Genomic DNA, 20,664 nt, shown 5'->3' on the forward strand with positions numbered 1-20,664 from the left:
TCTGTCCATAAATGAACTATCATGTATGGGCCTCCCTAATCTTTATAAACAAATTTGACTTAAGATTGTGAGCATATCTGTAGTGATCCAGAGCACTTTGCAATGGCTACAAAGCAGTAGATGATATCGTTTTGTGGTTAGGGCATAATAAACATGTCAAACTGATTACATTTAAGTAAAGGCATAGGGTATTCCTACGCAGTGGGCACACATTAAAAAGCTTTTATCATTGTAATGTAAATTTTCGTCGAAATAACAAAAATCATAACGTTCATCCGAACTGCCATAAGGAGGTTCAGTCAAGTCATGTTGTTGCCATGGCGATTCATTGGCTCTCTGAGTGCCAGGCACCAACCCATGGCACCAATTGCACTGGTTCCCATGACAACAGTATCAAACTTTGTGTGTCCGCCATTCCAAACGATTCAGAAGTCAAAATGTTAGTGTGAAAGAAATTACGCTATATAAAGCTATATCAAGTTAAACAGCATCCGATATTATGCACAGACCGAATGCTTAATCAAGTAAAATCGTATGAATACTGAACTGAGAACAATTTTATTTTGAACAGGACCGGAAGTACTTCATTTGCCCCGGATGTGTTAGTTGGCTACTGGAAGGCAGCGACTAGTAAGCTAGCGTTGACTGTGTTCTCAGTTGATATTACCAACATTTGTAGCATATTAGTGTGAATTTAAATCCGTATTCCCAACTTAAATGAAATATGGGCACGAGCATATAATTGAGTAAGTGCAACGAGTACCGACGAAATAAAAGAGGCCCCGTAGCCTATACCGGTTGGTACAAAACTAGCTATCAGCTAACTACGTTGTCTTGTTAGCCTTGTTTAGAAATTAAGAATCATGAGTCTGGCAGTCGGCCGGGAACCCAGAAAAACTGCGGGTAACCGTATGTCAAAACTACTGGATGCTGAAGAAGAGGACGAGTTCTACAAGACCACTTATGGAGGCTTCAACGATGTGAGTGATCAAACTGGTGTACACAGAGAGAGCTAATAAGGTAGCATTAGCTCCAAACTAGCTTGAATAAGTCGAATTTCCAGGCTCTTCATAATAGGCCAAATGATAGACATTGTTAAATCGACTCATATTAAGCTGCAACTAACTATATGTGAATCTCTATAATTATTTTTTTCTTTTTTAAATCCTTTATGTGCTCAATTAAAAACGTAAAGTCTTTCGCGCGTTATTAGAGGGTTAAATTATGTCTGTCCATACTGGAGAGGAACTCAGTAGTAAAATTATTAAGTGTTATCGTATATGACTGATTAGTAACAGTCACAATAAGAAAAATTAAATCAACCTTGCAGGTCATTACTGTATGTTTAATGCATTGTCATTAAGAGGGTCGATTTTAAACCAGGTTAAGCAGTGAATTTGTTTGAGAGTGAGAGGTACAAGGGGTTGTATTAATATTTACATTTAACATGAATGGGGTGGACAAAATATTAGAAACATTTCTCAGTGTAACATGTTACAGCCTCCAAAAGTTGAATGAACACTTTTCTGAAATGATTCCAACAACAGCTTCACGACAGTAGGATTTATTTATTAAACTGCAGCAGTTTAAGCTAATAAACTGGCAACTGAGTGTAGGTACATGTATGTTTCAGAGTCTCTGCAGTGCTCTGAGACATGACAGTTTAACTGTGTTCATGCCATCATTTCAGAAGTTAATGCCACAGCTGATATTTAGGTGTCAGGTGATAATTTCTAATGCAGGTTTTTCAAAAATGCTTCTCAGACTGCAGGGTTGTGAGAGTGGGAGAAGTAACCAATAGCTTCAGTTTTTCAGGTTTGTGAGTAGGTCATGTCAAGTGTGCTTGAAGCCAAAAATCCCATAGACAAAGAAAAAACCTCTAATATGAAAAGGACACAGGAGTCTACAAAATGTGCCTTTAGTTATGGCCCCAGCAGCTATGGTCATCAAAACCACCATGCCAACGTGATTCATTCGACAATGTGACCACAACTCTAAAATATCCTGGCTTAGTCCATCTTCACAGCTAACAAATCTGTGAAGGCTGGATGAGAGTGCCAGTCCTTCTCACATCAGACCCAAAAAGAGAAGAAAGGCTACATTATAAAGGCCTCACACTATATTGTGTGTCAAAACATACCACGCTATCATTTGATATTGTAGCATCTTAATCTAAGGCTTACATTTTAAAATGTTGATTTGTTTTCTCATCTTAAAGTCTAGCTAATTTTCTTCAAACAGCTGCTGGATCAAGGGTCGACTTGTGTAGGGGGATTTGGCAGCAGCCGCTCTGGCAGCTCTGACGTCAGTCTCAGCTCAGGTTGACAGGAGTTGCTAGATTGGAAAAAAAATAAAAAATATCACAAACAAATCCTGAGATGCCGCAGTCATTTCTGTTGACATCTTGATAAAACAGTGTGACCGTGCTTGTTCAAGTACTTAAATTTAAATGCTAGTCTGATTTATAATGTCAATCAAGTATTTTTAACTTGTGACAGGTTTTGATGTTTGTCACTGCATTTTCTTCGTGTTTGCATGTGTTGTCATGATTTTAATATCATAATTAAATAACTTAAGTTAGTTTAGTAGTCTCTCTTAATCATATTTCATAAATTGTAGGCTAAATGAGGCTAAATTGCTTTTTTTTCCTTTCAGGAATCAGGAGATGATGAGTATCATGGAGAACATTCAGACACAGAGGACGAGGTGGACAGTGACTTTGACATCGATGAAGGAGATGAGCCAGACAGTGACCAGGAGGAGGACGCACCTCGGAGGAAAAGTCGAGTTGTCACTAAAGCTTATAAGGTAGGGACAGTCATTTCAGCTGCTGTCAGACTCTGAATCCAGTCTCCACATTAATAAGTGAATTTAATTACCTCCTCTAGTCTGTATTCACACCCAAGAGACCTTTTAAATGACAATGCAGCATAAAATGGTGTGTTCTTGTAACAAGAGCGTATTTTTTTGTTCTTAATGTGAATATGGAAACAGTTCTTGCATTTGGTTGCCAGCTTGTTTTTTTCTCTGTATTGTGATGTATTTTTCTCAGCATATTTGTGCTTTTCAATCCTGTTTATATTATACTACTGCTCACACAAACCTCTTAAAGCTGCTTTTTACTGTGGCTTCTCTGCAACCAACGGCACAAGAGGAAGTGCAGCTCCACTGGAGCCATTGGTTGCCAAATGCCATCCTCTTAATAGTAGCCGAGGGAGGAGAAAGATAATTGATTTAGCTTTTGTCATCACAATTTGAAATTAGATCATATTATGGTCACAAGCAATTCTAACTTGCTCCTGGGGACATTTGGACTTACTTTGCTGGTTTGTTATACATGTGTGAAATAGATGGCTTTCGTCTCTGTTTAATTTAAGGAACCTATAAAGGTGGCAAAACCCAAACCCAAAAGACCCTCTGAGGAACAGAAGAAGACTGAGAAAACGAAAGTGGAGCTCAAAAGGAGGATTCCACAAGAATTCCAAGATTTTAGTGAAAGTAAGGTTGCAACAAATCTCCGATAAAACCACACAATTTTCAGATACCTCCACATAAATGATCAAAAAACGCATGTAACTTGTTCCAACACATAAACTGTTACATTATAAGCACATGGTAATTAAATATCAACCGCAGATCTATGGAGGATGAATATGTGAATAGTTTTTGAAAACAGTTCTTCATCTTTGTGCGGGTTTATTTGAGATGTACGCCTTGATCATTCTTTAGCTCGGAAGTCTGTGCGACAGTCCACCAGTGAACATACCCGAAAGACCAATCTGCGCTTGCAAGAGCGTCAGGATGCTCCTCGGAGAAGGAGAGGTGCTCATCGTGACCGTCCGCTCACCCAGGAAGAATTGCTGGCTGAGGCCAAGATAACAGCTGAGATCAACATTCGATCACTAGGTAAAAACATGTTGGTCAAATTACTAAAAAGCAAGCTTGTTGATGGTTACAGTATATATAGGTAGGAGCACAAAGTTGACTTTATGTTGGATTTGAAACAGATGTCACCTGCTTTATACAGAACATTTATGAATCCATGTGGCCCATCTGTTTGGCAAGGAGATATACACAGTCACATCATCTCAAGTTGTTTCACCTAATGACAATAAAGGTGAGATATGGATCCCTCAGTTCATTTTACTTTTTGTGTATAGAGAATTATGAACGTCTGGAGGCAGACAAGAAGAAACAAGTCCACAAGAAGCGGCGTTTTGAGGGACCAACCATCCGTTACCATTCAGTCCTGATGCCTCTGGTCTCTCACTCAGTCCTAAAAGAGGAAAATGTAGATGTTGAAGGGTATGTACGATCTCATGCTACTTGACAAATACATTTGCAGATAAATTACAGATCTCTCTGAACCAGTATATTGCTCTACATATTTTGTGTTTGTGTCAAGTAATCTCAGGCCAGGTGGAAAATAATATTCTGTTTTTAATGCACTTTAATCCTTTTCAGAGTCGTGTTCACCCAAACATTATGTTAAATTTATGCAAAAATCTAATTTTTGTCATTTTACCATTTTTCCAAGGTTGGATCAGGATGTTCCTCAGACTGCACCACAGAATCCCACCACACCTTCCCAGCAGCCTGCTGGTGGCTTGTGCTCCAGGACCTATATAACATTCAGCGATGATGAGGCTTTCGAGGCGGCTTTTCCACCCAACGCGCAGTCAGTTCCTCAGCTTCCCATCCAGGAGGTTTGTCCTGTCACCCACAAGGCTGCACTATACCGAGACCCAGTCACTGACATACCTTACGCTAACACACGAGCCTTCCGCATCATCCGGGAAGCATACCGTAAATACGTGGCTGCTCATGGATTTCCAAACGCTTCGGGAGGGGTGACGGGACTTGACTCGTCTGTGGCTAAGGGTGCTCGACAGAAAATGGTTGTCAAGCAGAGTGCGGTTGCAACATAAGTTAGTTTTATGAAGAATTTAGGAAATACGTTTATGTGTCTTTTTTAAAGTTCTCAGCTAAGATAAAGTGACTTCATTGCATGACGTGAGAGAAAACCATAATGAGTCACTTTCCACAAATACCGTTTTTTCAGACAGCTTTCTAAAGTTAGCTCTAATCTCCGGTATGGCATCAGGAATTTACTGAAAAAGTCACAGACATTTTGGGATTGAGTGATCACTGTGCACACATCACGTTACACTTACTGAAGCGATGAAGGGTAATATTTTGCAAATATTTTCAGTGCTACTGTTGCCTGGACAAAAAACAAAAAAACAAACACTGAAAACCATAACAGTTGCAGCATTACCTTTAAGTGCAAAAAAACAAAACAAAAAAACAACTAACTTGTGATGTCTCTGTGTATGGGAGTCTGTTTTGTACATTAATAGACAAATCCAGGTTGAATGGATGAAAAACTACGCCTTGGCTTTGGAAATCAAAATAGGTTTTTATCTGCGTATTGGCAGCTTTGATTTTTATTTTGAATGATTTGCCTTTTTTACTGTTAAGGTTTTTTGTTTCTACAAATGTACATACTCCTCAACAAAAGAATAAATATTTGAAACTTTGAATTATTCATATTTCCTATTTCCATGAACTGTGGTTTATAACACATTTCATCAAACGTTGAAACAACAGCTACACTGAAAACAAAAGGGCCAAACTGTAGTGGTTCATGCAATGGAATCAAAATACTATACATTTAAGTCTATAGTCATGATGTACAGGCTGCATCACCCCATCCTCATCAGATGGATTAAAATAGATTTAATCTGTAATGCCCCTCATTACTCCACATCCACCCTGAATCTATCCATACAGTAGGACTTTTTTGGTGTCATTGAAACAAGTTACATCTAGGTTTATCCACAGGACAAATGACCAAATATTGTAATTGTTTTTAAAAATCTTAATTTTACCCTTCATTCTAACCCCATTACTGAAATCACATGAGATACTGACGATCATCAAAACAGTTCTGATTAAAGCAATTGAAGCTATAAATCTTCCCTGCTATTGCTCAGTGCTAAGTTTTAACATACAATAAGCACTGAAATATGAAAGACCTTGTATACTTTGTTATTGACAGACAGCAAACTTATATTTCTTCCATTTAAATGTACTTATTTTACCTTTGTTTTTAGTCTGATTGTAATTCAAATTTCGTCTATCTGCCAGACACCAGGTGACATAAGATGTTGACTAATGCCTGTTAATGTTACATTACAATATCTAAATAAGCCAGACAAATTTACGAGCTTTTGAATATGTTTGAGCTGGTTGTGAAGCTATTATAAAAGGTGTTTTTTTTTCTGTTCACTGTTAATAGCAGAAAATTGTTTGAGCTCCAGTCTCGAGTTTTACAGCGAACAATACTGTTATTTTGATCCCTCTAGAAGGTTAAATTAGGTTTTCTTTGTCTATTCTGTCAGGGTACAATCACAGAGCAACAGAGTAACCATGAGCGCCACTGAGTGCTTGACTAGCATGGCATCTCTGACCCCTCATACAATGAACCCCTTCACAGCGTCCTATAGCTTTTGACTGTCGCAGCCAGTCTCAATTGTATAAAAGCTCCCTGGGGAACAGGAATAATAATAAAAAATATTGCTAAGGTTTAGTCCAACAGTTTTCAATGTGTAAAATATCAAGGTAAAAACAATACTTCTGCAATACAATAAGTGCCTTTCATAAAATGTCTATTATTAGAAAAAAGGGTTTGCTTTTCAGCTGATGTCTGACTGATGAAGCTGACCTTGAATTCCTGTGGACTTTCAGGTACCAGTCCTGCTGTGTCTGCCTTCATGTCAGTTAAGCCCTCACCAGATGGTTTAGGCAGAATTTTTTTTTCACCTTTGCATGAATGCTCCCAAAATTCTGATTTAATGTTTCTGCCAAAACAATCATGTTGCACTCAAGCAGACTTTCTCCTGCTGTTCCTGTAATGTCCTGATGACGTTTGGCTGTTCATCTCCCTGAGCAGTCGACCACGTCTTGATTCTGTTGTAAGTAACAAGGCTTTTGATGTCTGAGCCTCATTTGCTCTTTTTGACTGCTGGTCAGGAGAAAATGCATTTGCATGATCTCAGGTAAAAGCCCAGCTGCTGTGGATTGAAAAAAACATGATGTAGTATGGAATTGGAACACAACAGGATTTATTCTTCCATGCCTTGGGGACAGAATTCTAATTCATATTGCGTTGGCTTTGTTTGGATGTGTTGATGGGTAAATAACACTTTTGTCATTGGGGACCTTTTAAAATACTGCCACTAGGTATAAGGTATGAAGAGACAGCACATTTACTAAGACATTCATTACTAAAAGGAATAAGTGAATAGTATATCACTTAAATGTAATTTACATAAGACAGAGTTCCCATGACGAAGCAGGCAGCTCAGCTCATGCTAAGGCTGAAGATCAAATCTCCTTCACCGTTCAGGCAGGCAGATGGTCTCTGTCATCATGCAAACAATGCTAGTGATGTGATGAGCAGAGGCGGACCAGCCATCTGGAACTTGTCCTGGTGGGCCGTCCGACAACCGACCTCACTTGCTCTGTATTTGTCATATGCTGAGTTGACAGACAGACTGATTGTACTTTGTATTAATCATGACGATCTGCCCAACAAATTAACATTGCGCCACAGAAGACCAGACAAAGAAAATCCCCCCAGACTGACGTGACCAAACACCACAGAGTGATTCATTTTTTTGGTTTAGCAGAATTAGTTATGCTAACAGCAGCACACTGTGCTACTCTGGGAGTTAAACAAGCAGTTTTGAGAAAACAAAGTCCAGGGTAGGATGAAAGGCCCCTGAAAAGGTGGCTAAAAAAAGGAGTGGTGGGCGTAGCAAAGAGTCATTGTCTCAAGTAATTTAACTAGGCTTGTAGGATAATTTAGCACAGATTGTACACAGTTTGTGCAATTGTTGTCACATTATTCCACAGTAACGTCCTGAGTGAAACTGTATTCATCACACTGGTGTCTTCACTTTTTGAGGAGGCCGTGTTGCACAACAACCACACGAGTTGTGGTGGTGTCGCTTTGCATTCACACCAACAGCAAGAACCACATTGGGAAAAAATAATTTATTTTACCATGCCTTTTCAATTCTATCAACCTCAATAATTGTTCTTTGAAAGCAAGTGCTGCCCACACACTGTGCCACTTGCTTTGGTGAAGAAAAAAAACGCACATTAATTCAAAAAATAACAAGTTATCCCTTAGAGCGATGATGATGAATTCAGTGTCGGGCTAAGCTTACGTCTCTGGTGGATAGACGGATGAAATGTATATATGCTGTTAAAATATTCAAGTGTTTTTAGAAGCATCACAATTTAATGCTTCTAAAACACTTCTCATATAATCTGCAACAACAGAATGCTGAAAGCTTTGTCTCCCACATAGTGCACAGTGCATATGGTACCAATTGAACAGTTTTCAGAATAGGAAGAGAGGGAACTGCATTATCACTCGTTCTAGTGTGGTAGTTGCCATGGCGACGAGTGTAGGTGGTGTACTGTGCTGTACTCTGTGCTGTACTCCTTTCCTTGTCCTCTCCCCTCTTCTGTTGCCCACCCTCTCTGTTCTGCTATCTGCAACATCCGCGTAACTTTCATTCCTTCATATTTACTCCAGTCTTTCTTTCATTGCTGCCGGCGTCTTTCAATTCTCACTCACATCAAATATTCAGCCTGTAATTTCACCAAAAAAGCAACAAACTGATAGAAAGTTAAATTGGACTGAGAACATTTTAGATGCTACAGTTTATAGATTCCAAACGTTTGAATGAGTATCATTTTTTCTTAAAGTTTTTTATATTGTAGTGAGGTCAATTCTATGACTGGTGATCTTTTTGGTTAGACACCCTTTGCTCTATTCCATACATTTGTTTCTTGCTGATCATCCAAGTTCTTATATATGCTTTGTCAATCTCTTCTTTTTGCAGACCAGCTATTCTTTTATCAGTTTCCATGGAGATGTGTGTGTTGCTGTGTGTGTGTGTGTGTGTGTGTGTGTGTATGTGTGTATGTGAATGATTGAGTGAGGGTTGAGAGTGAAAGAGTGGGGATGTGTCATTTCCAGTTTATATATTTGGTGTATTATTTGAAGGCTGCATGTGCTGTCCAGTGTCCCAAGTTAGTCTTTTGACAAACTGTAACATCACTGATTTTTCGCTTCTCCTTTTCCGGTTCTGTCAAACCGTTCTCCTGCTGTCTATTACTCGTCTATTCTCCTTTTATACCAAGAAGATGAATGAAAATGTTAGAGGAAAAATCACTTAAGTGACTCTAGTGTAACCACAATTTTACAAGTGTAAAGTACAGCCATATCACAGTCTGTAAGCATGACTATGAAAACAAGCAAATGTTATTCAGTTTTCTATTTTAATGCAGTGGGTTTCTCCTCTTTGCCAGTGTATATTAACCAGATCGAACCTTTAATGATTCATTTAGATGACTATTACCATTTAGGAAAAAGGTTATCATTACTCATGTCTCAATTTCCCAACCATTTTATATCTGTAATTTACCAGTAGCCTCATGCTTGTGATATAGAGGAAAAAAAAACCTAACCAGGTTACACCTTCTTTATCAGGGATTTATGTAAGACCTTCTTTATATATACCCACGAAATGATCTATGACACATTCAGGATTTAACAATTAGCAATCCATATTTATGTAACATGTTTACATAGCAGATATCAAAATAAAAATCCTTTGAACCAGAACAATCGCTGTTGCCTCCACACTTCTCCGCCTATATGGACAGTTTTGTTGGACTGGCATTTTTTCAGTGACCAGAATAAAACTGATTACAGACTATTAAAATCCAAATGAGTCACCCACAAACTTTGATTTCTCCTGTGTATGGGTTATTGCTGGGTTTCTTCTAAATACAAAAACATTGCTGAGTACCTTGAGGGACAGGATTTCAAGGCTGTCTTAAGCAATACTCACATATGTTGGTCTTTGTTATTTTTCTTCCTCCATACTGGCTGTGGAGTGATCCTTTCATGGTACAACTCCAATCAGGGTCAATCAGTCTGTGATCCTCATCCTGTGCAAAAATGCTTTCTAGCATTCAGCGGGAGCTAACATTAGGGTCGGCATGCTGTTTTTAGTATAAAATTGCCTTTTTGTGTTACTACATCTCCACTGCATCTCAGCAAGGAAACATGTCCAAACACAAACAGGGAATTTCTTTGCTAAAAAAAACTGTAACGGGAAAATACTCATTTAATTTGGCTAACTCAGACTGCTGAACCCTGATTTTAACTTGGGCTGAACTTAAAGGGACACTCCTCTTCTCTACTTGAATTATTTGGCATTACTCAGCCTGTGGAGGTGGTTGTATAATGTCCTCTGTGTCTCTGTACAGAGGTTGGAAAAATAACCCTGATGATGTTGTAGTGATGCAGTCAGGGTTATCTTAATCACTGCTTGAAGAGAAGAATGTTTTCTTAAAGATATAACCAGCCTTACTGGCGATCCATACAGGGTGTACCCTGCCTCTCGCCCAGTGACAGCTGGGATAGGCTCCAGCCCCCCCCCGGGCGACCCTTAACGGATAAGCAGTATAGATAATGGATGGATAGATAACCAGCGTTACAAACTGACATAAAATTTGAAAGTCGTGGCCATTTAACAGTCAGGGAAAGTGTGACCAAAGATGTTACAGAGTTGCATTATGGGAAATGTAGGATCAGGTATTTTTACACCCTGACGCATAGGGGCTAAGGGCGCTCTCAGACCAATTTAGCTCTGCAAAAACAATGCAAATCGCTCGGTCATCCAGCAAAATAAGTTGAGCCTGGCTAAAGTTCCAAAAACAAAAGTTAAAACTGAGTCACCACAGCCATGTTCCTGCCCAGTGAACCTGGGGCCCTGGGGATCTTGTTATCAGAAATCTGTTGTGCTAGCTGACACAAAATAAGCTGTTTTTATACATCCGTTTTCCCCATTTGCCACCAATGCACCTTGCAGCTGCTGACAGCATGGTCTTATTAAAATGCTGTATATATATATATAAAATATTACGACTATATTCTGACGGATCCCAAAACTATAAAAAGCATCACCTTCCCACCCTCTGTTGGCTAAAAATAAGTTTATGGAAAAATTTCAGATGTTCAAACTTAAGCCTTATTAAAAGTACAGCACCCCTACTTTAACTCGAGAGTCCATGTAAGACATTTTGCCCACTCTAAATATTCAAGAGGTGACTTAAGTGAACTTTGTAATACTCCCCAGCCTCATTTCCATCGTAATTATTAGGCGCAGTGGGCGGCTGGCCGTCATCGCTCCGTTTTTTATTTTCGGGTGTTACAAACTCCAGAGATGGAACAGCGCAGGGCGGACTCGCCTGCCTTTGGAGGCGTTGGTTTCTGTTTCTGTCTATCTCACGCGCTATCTCCGCCCTCAAGGGAGAGACTTCTCCGTTTACCGAGCACCTTTTTTCACGCACTGCCGTTAAGTCGAAATTGAGGTCTGACGGACTGCGAGAGCGCAAAGGGGACACACGGCGTCAATTTGGCACCGGATTCACCCCCACCTTGTTACGAATTTCTGGATTATGGGGACGTCGTTATGCCACGCAGTGTGAACTACAGACGCTTTCCAAGATAAAATCAGTCGAGCTAGAAACAAGGATCACGTAAAAAAAAAAAAAAAATGTGCATGAATCAGATGTCGTTCAGATGCTATCGCACACCTTCGGGATTTCGCCTGTAAATACCTCTGGGATGTTTATTTTACTGCTTTTGTGGTTTTAGTGCGCGCAATGTGAAATAGGTTTGTGTGATGCACAGAGTTGGCATAGCCCACAGGCATCATCTTCATAATAATCCTCGTTGTAATATCAGTAATTGGCATGATTAATGTGCAGCGTGCTTTAGTTGTAACCATACAGAATACGTGTTGTGTCGTTAATCTCTATAGAGTGTTTTAAATGTAAATATAAGTGACAAACGATGAACTAATTGGCTCTGTGGATCGTTAGACCAAAAGCACTAACAGGAGTTCATATTATTCCCAGATAATAAAGCGACGCAGGGGCTGTTTGAAGTCACATGTGCCCAGAGCAAACAATTAAGATGACAAAACCCGTCCTCAGAAGAGATTGTCTTTATTACCGAAGAAGCTGCATTGGGATCACATCTCAGTTCCTGGATTGCAATAGAGTTGGAGGACAGGGAGCAGAGGAAGAAGAGAGGGAGGAGAAGCAGAGGGGAGCTGCTGAGCTGCATTACAGAGCCACTGCTGATAGGCGAGCTTTGGCTTCAGTGATGGACTGAGCTGAAGGTTAAGGGATCCCTGTGACAAGTCAGCTACACATTTTTTTTTCCTCCCTCAAAAGCCTTCAACGCCCGTCAGAGGCATGTACGGACACACTGCAGCGTAGGTGAGAAAACAAGAGGAGCTGCCTGTTTTGAACACAACAAATTGGCCTAATGATTGAAATACAACTATCTCTCAAAGAGGACAACACCGGCCTTTTATTTGGAAACCGTCTCTCAGGTCTGCACAAACTGATTCTACCTTTGTCCCAAAAAGCAAGTAAACCTGGAACCTCAGCCCCTTCCCAAGTGCCCTGGAAACCCACTGGATTCAGTCTGCAACCATAGATGTAATTAACTGTCAAGATTTCGTCACCAGGAAGTCCTGTGTTTCTGGGTAAGTGTTGTACACAAGTGACATACACCAAGAACTGGCAGTATTTTAGATGTCATGGTGAAGAGTCAGCCTTACAGCCTGAATATGAATCTACAGCTCAGGCAGCAGGGTCTGTAGCAGCTGTTAATACGGCCGTGAAAGTCACTAACGCTGCTCAGGTGTCCAACACACCTGCACACAGAGGACAGGTGTTGAGGTACAGTGTTTTGCTGAACCTGATCCAGGTTTAAGGTGATGCACTGTGGGCTGCTTGACCTCTTGACAGTACGTGGTGTGCATGTCATTCATGTGTTTTCTCTGTAGAATTTTTAAGGAATCGTTTATTTTAGAGACATTTAAAGAAATATGTTGAGGCCGTTTAGGTTATTTGGCACAAATCCAAAGTTAGGATTTGCTGGATGTAACCACAGGCTGTTTGTTAAGACATTGTTGGAGAGTTTCCACATATGAAGCTCTGATTATGCACTATGTTCTTTACAATATATGAGGCCTTAAATATCCCATGCAGAGTTCATAAATGCATTTTGTGCCACAAAATGTATAATTTTACCAATTATCTTTTTAAGAATGTAATTTTGGGCCATCCAAAAGTAACATGAGTGTCATTAAACTGCATTTTAATTGTAGTTTGTGAATGAAATATCTCCTAATTGGCACAAAACTGGTGCCATGTTGTGCCATTTATATAAAAATCCAGGTGTCAAACCAAGTGTCATTTTGTCCCAATGTTGCCCACAAGGTGCGTCTTGTACATCCAAAAATGGAAATAAAATTATATGCATATCATGGCACACTGAAAAGAATATTATTAATTCATATAATTTATTTATTCAGTCAGGAGAATTTGACAATCCTGCTGTTCTCCTCAGGTGAAGTCAGTGCAAGGACATTGGTTGATTGGCAGTCAGATGCTCTAGAGTCAGCCAGACTTTTCTTGCCATTTTGCACTGATTTCACTGGTACCTGCAGTTTGCTAATTAGCTATCCCTGGGAGTTGCGCATTGAACACCTGCACTGACTACAGGGGGGTTTCTGGGAGCTCAGATATGAATGATGAGATATTAAGAAATGATTCTTTAATTTAGAACAAGGAAAGGAGTTTACTTAGCCTCTCAAAATCAGATCACTCTGACAAACTGCAAGTGTGGTGTCAAGACTTGATCCACTTTACAAAAACAGAACTGGTATGAGTAAATTTGTGTTAAGGTTAACAGTAACATTTTCCCCACAGTGTCTCTCTTTCACTGGACCCTGCACCGGGGTCTGTTTGTGTATTTAGGAGTGATAGATAAGAGAAGATGAGCTGGTGTCATGTTTTTTGCTGACAGTTGTCCTCCATCTCAACAGGCAAGAACGGATGTTTGGACACTCTGAAATAGCGATGATATGATTGGTGGTCACCATCTCCATGGTCCATTTTATACTGCACAGTTAGAAGACTGTGGGCTTTTGCACACGGTACCCCACCTTAACAAAAAACATAATGCAGTGGAGAGGGAAGAGCTTCAGTTAATGAAATGTCTGAGGCTGCACACTTGATAGAACAAGATAAGTCCAGCTCACTCTGACTCATTGCTCCTCGCAGGATTTCCTTGTCCTCCTCCATATGAAATGCCCATCTATGTAAGAAAACATATCCCATTCATCTCTTCATGGAATTATTTTGTTAGTTTAGCTGAAATAGAAAAGCTTGAGTCTTGGATGTCTATTAATCTTTCTTGTTAACTGGTGAGAATCTGGTCTCCTTGCCGCCGTGCCATGGTTGACAGCCCGGGAGCCTGACAGCCGGCAAATAGCCGATTCTTCTCCAACATCAAATTTCCGTCATAATTCTGCCGCTCTTCAGCCATCTTCAGTGCAATCCACAGAGGGGGCTTTCTCTTGCTGCCAAGGACAGAAAGGCTTTGTCAGTCTGTTTGAATCTTCTCTATAAAAAAACAGGGATGTTTGTCAGCGAACTCCAGTCCTGCAATCTTCTCAAATTGTTTCCTTTTGCCTCAGGCCATGAATTGCTTTCCCCATCTTTATTTTTTCGAGTAACCCAACAGAGAAAAAACAAGATATTTTTCATCCTGGATTTTTTTTCTTCTCCATCCTGAGCGTCTGTTCTCACTTAACACAGACTAATAGCATACTATCTCAAAATACCTGTATGTTTTCTCTTGCAGAGTTACCCAACAAACTTTTCCTTATATTCTCCTCCCCTGACTCTGCTCCAACATGGCCACCTCAGATTTCTCATTTTAGATGGCAGCCTAACTAGTTAGCATCTTATACAGTTGTGACTAGCAGGTATTTTGAAGGTAAATGGACGTCATGACTTGGACAGTCTACTGAAGCTTGCATGTCCCTCTGTCATGAGAGAATAATCAAATATTGTGTTGTGTTCAAAGTGTTTTCCAAATATACTTGATTGGCATTGACATTTAAAATATGTATTAACTCTCCTCCTGAAATTCCAATCAGACACCAAGGACTAAATACTGATGTGTCTGTAATGCTTATCAATTAATCATAGTAACAGCTTGTGGTTAAGCAGCATCATGACATTTAGCTTACCAGTCTATAAAGGGCAGGTATGATAAGTGGCCTACAGGTTTTCCGTTTTCTTTGTTATGATGTGTGAAATTAAGGTTTGATTGTATTTCCAACTCCAACCCAAAATTGTCTATACTGACATTACTTTCCTTTTTTTGTTATTTTCAAACACAATAACATGCTTATATTTTCCCTGTGCTCTTTTTTGTCATTGTTGTGAAGTGACTGTTGGTTCATCAATGTCAAAAACTAAAACAAAACAAAAAAAAAACAAAACAACAAAAACTTGTGTCTGTGCCATATAGCTGCATGGACACATCTTCAAAGACGTGGCTGCCGCATCAGAGTCAGTTTGGGTTGGTTGGTCAAGCGGAGGTTTGCTGTGGCGGACCGGGAGTTTTAACCCCAAGTGAGTCAGTTTAGCCCCCAAACCAGTGAACTGTTCTCCACTGTCAGCTGTGCCCTCTGTAATTTCTCAGCCTGTCCCCAGTCTGTCATGGTCCAACAAGATTTTTCTCTGTTATATATGTTTTTATATGTTTCCCTGTAACCCGCCTTTTTCTCAGAGATGACTCAATGACACCACTTTTGCCAGTGGTTAATGACTGGTTGAGACGTACACTGTAGCCTCAGCTGTGTCGTTCTGCTCTTTTTCCTCTGCTATGGCTTCCCAGTCCTTTTCAGAGCAGTGAGGCTTTACAAATGTACCTCAATATATTGAGGATTTTTTTTTTTACCACTCAATCCCGCACCGCAGCATCACTCACCCTCTGAGCCCCTGCTTTGTCACATTCCCAGAGTTTTATTTCAACATCCTCTAGGTTTGATAGCGCCATTTGCCTTTTACTCCAGCTTTGATACACTCTGAGTCCTCCTCCTCTGTATGCTCTCTTTACCTCCCCAGATGAAAGCAGCCATTTCTGCTCCCTGTGGGGACAGGAAGAGAAATAATTTTTTGTTAGTTAGCTCAGCATGTAAAGCTGTTGTTTCATTTCCAACATTTAGTGTTGTTTTGAAGCAAACAAGAGGCGGTTTATCGTGTTGAGGAAGTCTTGGCTGAAAATCACCTCGATATGAACTGTGATGTGGTGAGATAATACAGAAGTACCTCCGTACAGTCAGTGTCAAGAGCTTCAAATTGCTACTTGAGCTCTGGAGTTTCATTTTCACCATTTTCAGCTCTTTAATTTGGGTCTGCTCATTTACAAACACAGCATTAATGCTTCTAAACACATTAGTAAAAATGAAGGTAGTTTGATGGAGAGCAGTGCACACACTAAGAACATGTTCCTATGGTAACTAGGCCACACTCCCCTTGGCTGGCTCTCTCACACACAGGCAGAGGGACAGGCAGGAGAGAGACGGGAATGCTGGAGGACACACGTGATGGAAAGCAACTTCAGATTGTTTATTTAGGTTACTGTTCTTGTGCCGTCCTCCACTCAGGGGGGCATCTACATTTTAAAAACCCCATCTCCTGGCCCTGAGAATTGTGGTTACACTGGCAGGATGATAGAAGTCACTTTCTCTCTGTTCCTCCAAAAATATCTGCCAGTTTTCAAGCCGATCGCAGGTTCTTTCCCGTGGCTCCCTTGCGCCCACACTGCCCCTGATTCCTCAACCCCTCCACCCACCCTCTGCTTTCAAATCCTGCTGCTCTGCCTCTTCTGTGCATTTTACATTTACTTGATTACAGCACTGTTTCTAAACATAGCACCAGAGTGGCTCTGAACAGTTAGAAGTGTCACTTGTCCTTATTTTTGCTCAACCTTTCTTTTCTTTTTTTCTCAATAAAAACATCTGATAATTAAGGCACCATTAAGTTTGTAGTGCCATTATCTTTTCAGTGTGTATGCATATGTAGGCTGCATCATTGAGCTATATTGAATATATTAACTCCTCCAAGTTTGCAGTCAAAGACAGTTATACTGTATTAAACAATAGCCCTTATGTTTATTCACCATATTTCCCAGGCATTGTGGGACAAGAGTTTATTCCATCAAGTAGCTGGTTCTCTAAATGCCAGCAGTGTACTGTACATCTGCATGTGTGCTCGGCATCTTCCATTGTAACTCTGTGTTCTGTAGATCGCTGCTCAAACTTAAACCGTGTCAAACCTCCTGGGGCAATGCTGCCGGCTTGTCAAAGAGCCATGAGGTTGATGCAGCAAGGTTTTGGTCCTGTCAGTCATGCTGGCTGATTGTTTGGACAGCTTGGACAGGCTGTAACTTTCTAGATGCTGTGATTTTCAACAGCTGTGTTGGTGAAATGAATATATGATGGCAGATGAACCATGTTTGACTGAGTGTTCTTAAGCACTCCGCATTTCAAGCATGTTTTGAGTTCAGCCTTGAAAGACTAAATTCACCCAAATTACAAAAAGACATATTTGCTTTCTTTCCTCCTGTCTCTCCATTTAGATATTTTAGATTTTTTTGTGCTGGGTATTTGCGATATCCTCCTCTGCCATCACCCAGTCTTTTACTGAAACACCATTCTACCAAAGTAAAAGTCCCTGTGAAACTGTTCATGGCATAGTCTGTGCTGTTGAGTTTTCACCGTTTGATGATTTAAAGAGCAGCACCTTGTTTGAGTTTGAATCCCTTATCATATTCAGAAAATATATTCAAATCCAACGGTGATCAGAGTGAACATGGTGCTTGTACTTTGGGGGCATGTAGTACAAGACAACACAGATTATTCTCAAATTATATATTTTTTTCTTTTCTTGTGGAAAAAGTAAAAGAGCCGTCATTGCAGTAACACTAAAGGATGGGATCAGTTGATAGCATAATAAAGTGCTTCTACATATGGTTTTGATGATCCAAGACATAGTTTTAAGTTAGTTGTAGTTAATTTTAAGTACCACAAACCAAATTCCTTTCACCTCCATTGCATTGATGAGCAGAAGAAATATGAGAGGTTATCTCTAAACCTGGGAACATAAAACCCTTGGCTAGGTACCACTAGGGCTAAAAAAACGTCTTAAAAGAGCGAAAAGTTTTGCTATTGCTACATAGCCAATGTTAGCATTAACAGCTGTATTTACCAGTCTAATGTTACGAGTTAAGCATCAAACTTCGTTCCTTTATTCGCCAACAGATTTCCCCAGTGATGGAAAGCAACAGCAAGGTTTTATTTCTAGCTCTGTCACTTCTTTTCTTCTGTTGGAATTAGCATGCTAACCAGCTAGCCCCAACATGGCTGGCCCATCTTGTCACTTTCTGAAAGTGACTCACTGTAATGTTGAGACTGCCCTGAAGAAGTAGTCCTGTTCAGAGGGCGTATTCTAACCTCTTGTGTTGTAACTGCAACAATGTGTGAACTTATCTTTAGACTTTCTGTAGCTCAGTGTCTTGCTACTTATGGGCCATGACATTTTCATACTGATATCTGATAATATCGGCCAGCCAGTTTATTGGTTGGCTTTTAAAAATGATGGAATCAAAATGCAGATGATTTTGTGACCTGCAGTATGTTGCTTTTTCTATTTGAAAGGTAATAATTGTCTTTTTGAAAGTTAACAGCATAATCAAATGCTTTCAGTTGTCTAGAATTGTCTAGATATTTGAAATGAAATAATTTAATACACAGAGCACCAAGTCTGATCCTTTTGATTAGATATATGCTATAGAACTGACAAAAGACTGAACTATAGTTAAGAAGATAAACCTCTTCCTCACCATCATGTTACTGGCTGCAACAGCTGTGCTGTTATACATGGATGTCAGGTATTTGTTCAAATATAATAAACTTGCATTAATCTGATAACATTTCCCCTGATGTTCAACCATGGCAGGCACATTTAGCAGTTTTAGGCTAAATAGTGCGCATAATCACAACAGCATTAAGTCAGGATTTATTTCGGCCACCTTGACTTATTGACTTATATCATGGACATACTGGAGCTGTCAGAAAAATAGTAAATTCCCAGGCATAATTACCATTTGGCTGTTGACATGAACAGTATTTACTGGTTGTAATATGGCAATTACAGAGACTCCCATATGAGATGAATGCGACATCTGCCCTAGCAGGCCTGTCTGTGAGTCACCAGAGGCTCCTTGTTGTCAGATGCTCCAGACCAGACATAACGAGATCTTGTGTGTATGTTACTGGAAACTAGGTCACTCTGAGACCAATGGGACACTCATAATAGAATCAAGCTCACTCTCATAAGGGTCAGTTCCCAACCTTAATGAAGTCAATCGTGAGATGTAAATTGTATACTTGTGCAGCGCTCATAACTCTGGAGAAGGTCTTAGAAAAGAAATGATTATGACAGCACATTGTGTCATTTAGTAACAGTGCAGATTCTCATCATGAGTGGAAAAAGCAGCTGACAATCAGAGATGCTTTTATTTTTCACTCTAAGGCAAGAGCATCCATATTGGTGTGTTTTAAGACTATGCTGTTAAATACATTCAAACTTTTATGTTCAACTGAAAAAGCGATGTTGTGACTTGATTTCACTTGTTTAAATACTACATTGCTTAAAATAAGTGTGGATGTTCTGCATTATGATTATATTCAGCTGCAGAGGTTTGCTGAATCAATATTTTGGAAAAATTCACTGTACTACAGTTTGCAGACCAACTTACCCTGAAACTGTGAGAATTTTGGCCATGCTAGTCATTGCTGTGTCCTCCAAATAACTCCGGCATCACTTTAGAGGACAAAGTCAGACTCTAAAATAACTCTCCAGACAAGTGACAGTGTGTGGAGCTGTTAAATCTTTTGTAATATGTGTGAAAACTTGTACTTGAATCTTGAGCCTCTCCATTTGATAAAGTATATCTGCAAGCCAACAAACAGGCAGTGTTTAGGATCATATTGTACTTAGGGATGCACCAATCCAGCTTTTCTCTTCTGATACTAATCCTGATAACTCAGCTCAGGGTATTTGTTGATACATATTACCAATCCACTGCCAATGCCCTCCTTTTCCCAAATTTAGAGACTGTGTACCTCACTCTGTAGAACTCACTCTGGGATCATTATTGGTGGGTTGGTTAGTCCACTTTGGGCCATACTTAAATCTCAACAAGATGGATTGCCATGAAATCTGGTGTAGATATGCATGGTGGCCAGATGATAAGTCCTACTGACTTTGATGGTCCCCTGACCTTTGTCCAGTGTTTGTGGTTAATGGCCAAATACCTGCAAAACTAATGGTATTTCTGTCAGCTTCTGGGTCTAGTGCTAGTGTAGTAATCAGCAAATGTTAGCATGCTAACATGCTAAAATTAGATGGTGAAGTTGCTAAACATTATACGTGCTTAACATTAGCATGTCTGCCTTGTCATTGCAGGCTTGTTAGCATGCTGGTACTAGCATATAGTATAGTCTCAGAGAGCTGCTAGCATGGCTGTAGACTCTTAAGGGCCCTTAGTCTTGTTGACCACTAGTAGTGCTATAAAGCATTGCTTTTGAGGTGTTGTCTTGCATGAAGTAACATGAAGCCAGGGATTACTAT

General features: G+C 39.9%; 2 protein-coding genes across 5 annotated transcripts in view; both read left to right on the forward strand.

The window, feature by feature from the left end:
• The first annotated feature begins 571 nt into the window (after window positions 1-571).
• vps72a (vacuolar protein sorting 72 homolog a) lies at window positions 572-5,543 on the forward strand. Its single transcript, XM_018698091.2, has 7 exons — window positions 572-746; window positions 842-980; window positions 2,656-2,808; window positions 3,378-3,498; window positions 3,730-3,906; window positions 4,161-4,305; window positions 4,538-5,543. Exons 2-7 carry the CDS (start codon window positions 864-866, stop codon window positions 4,926-4,928), a joined length of 1,104 nt encoding a protein of 367 aa, XP_018553607.1. The 5' UTR covers window positions 572-746; window positions 842-863; the 3' UTR covers window positions 4,929-5,543.
• Window positions 5,544-11,284: 5,741 nt separating this feature from the next.
• Window positions 11,285-20,664, forward strand: part of LOC108898171 (ras/Rap GTPase-activating protein SynGAP) — a 39,644-nt gene continuing 30,264 nt past the window's right edge. For 3 of the 4 annotated variants that reach the window (XM_051067091.1, XM_018698063.2, XM_018698062.2), the window contains exons 1-2: window positions 11,285-12,650; window positions 15,494-15,597. In XM_051067091.1, coding sequence (XP_050923048.1) covers window positions 15,498-15,597 — 100 coding nt within the window. In that variant the 5' untranslated portion in view covers window positions 11,285-12,650; window positions 15,494-15,497. The remainder of the gene's footprint in view (window positions 12,651-15,493; window positions 15,598-20,664) is intronic. The other variant, XM_018698066.2, reaches the window with a different exon arrangement.

Source organism: Lates calcarifer, linkage group LG3 (assembly GCF_001640805.2).
Source record: "Lates calcarifer isolate ASB-BC8 linkage group LG3, TLL_Latcal_v3, whole genome shotgun sequence".
Lineage (NCBI taxonomy): Eukaryota > Metazoa > Chordata > Actinopteri > Centropomidae > Lates > Lates calcarifer.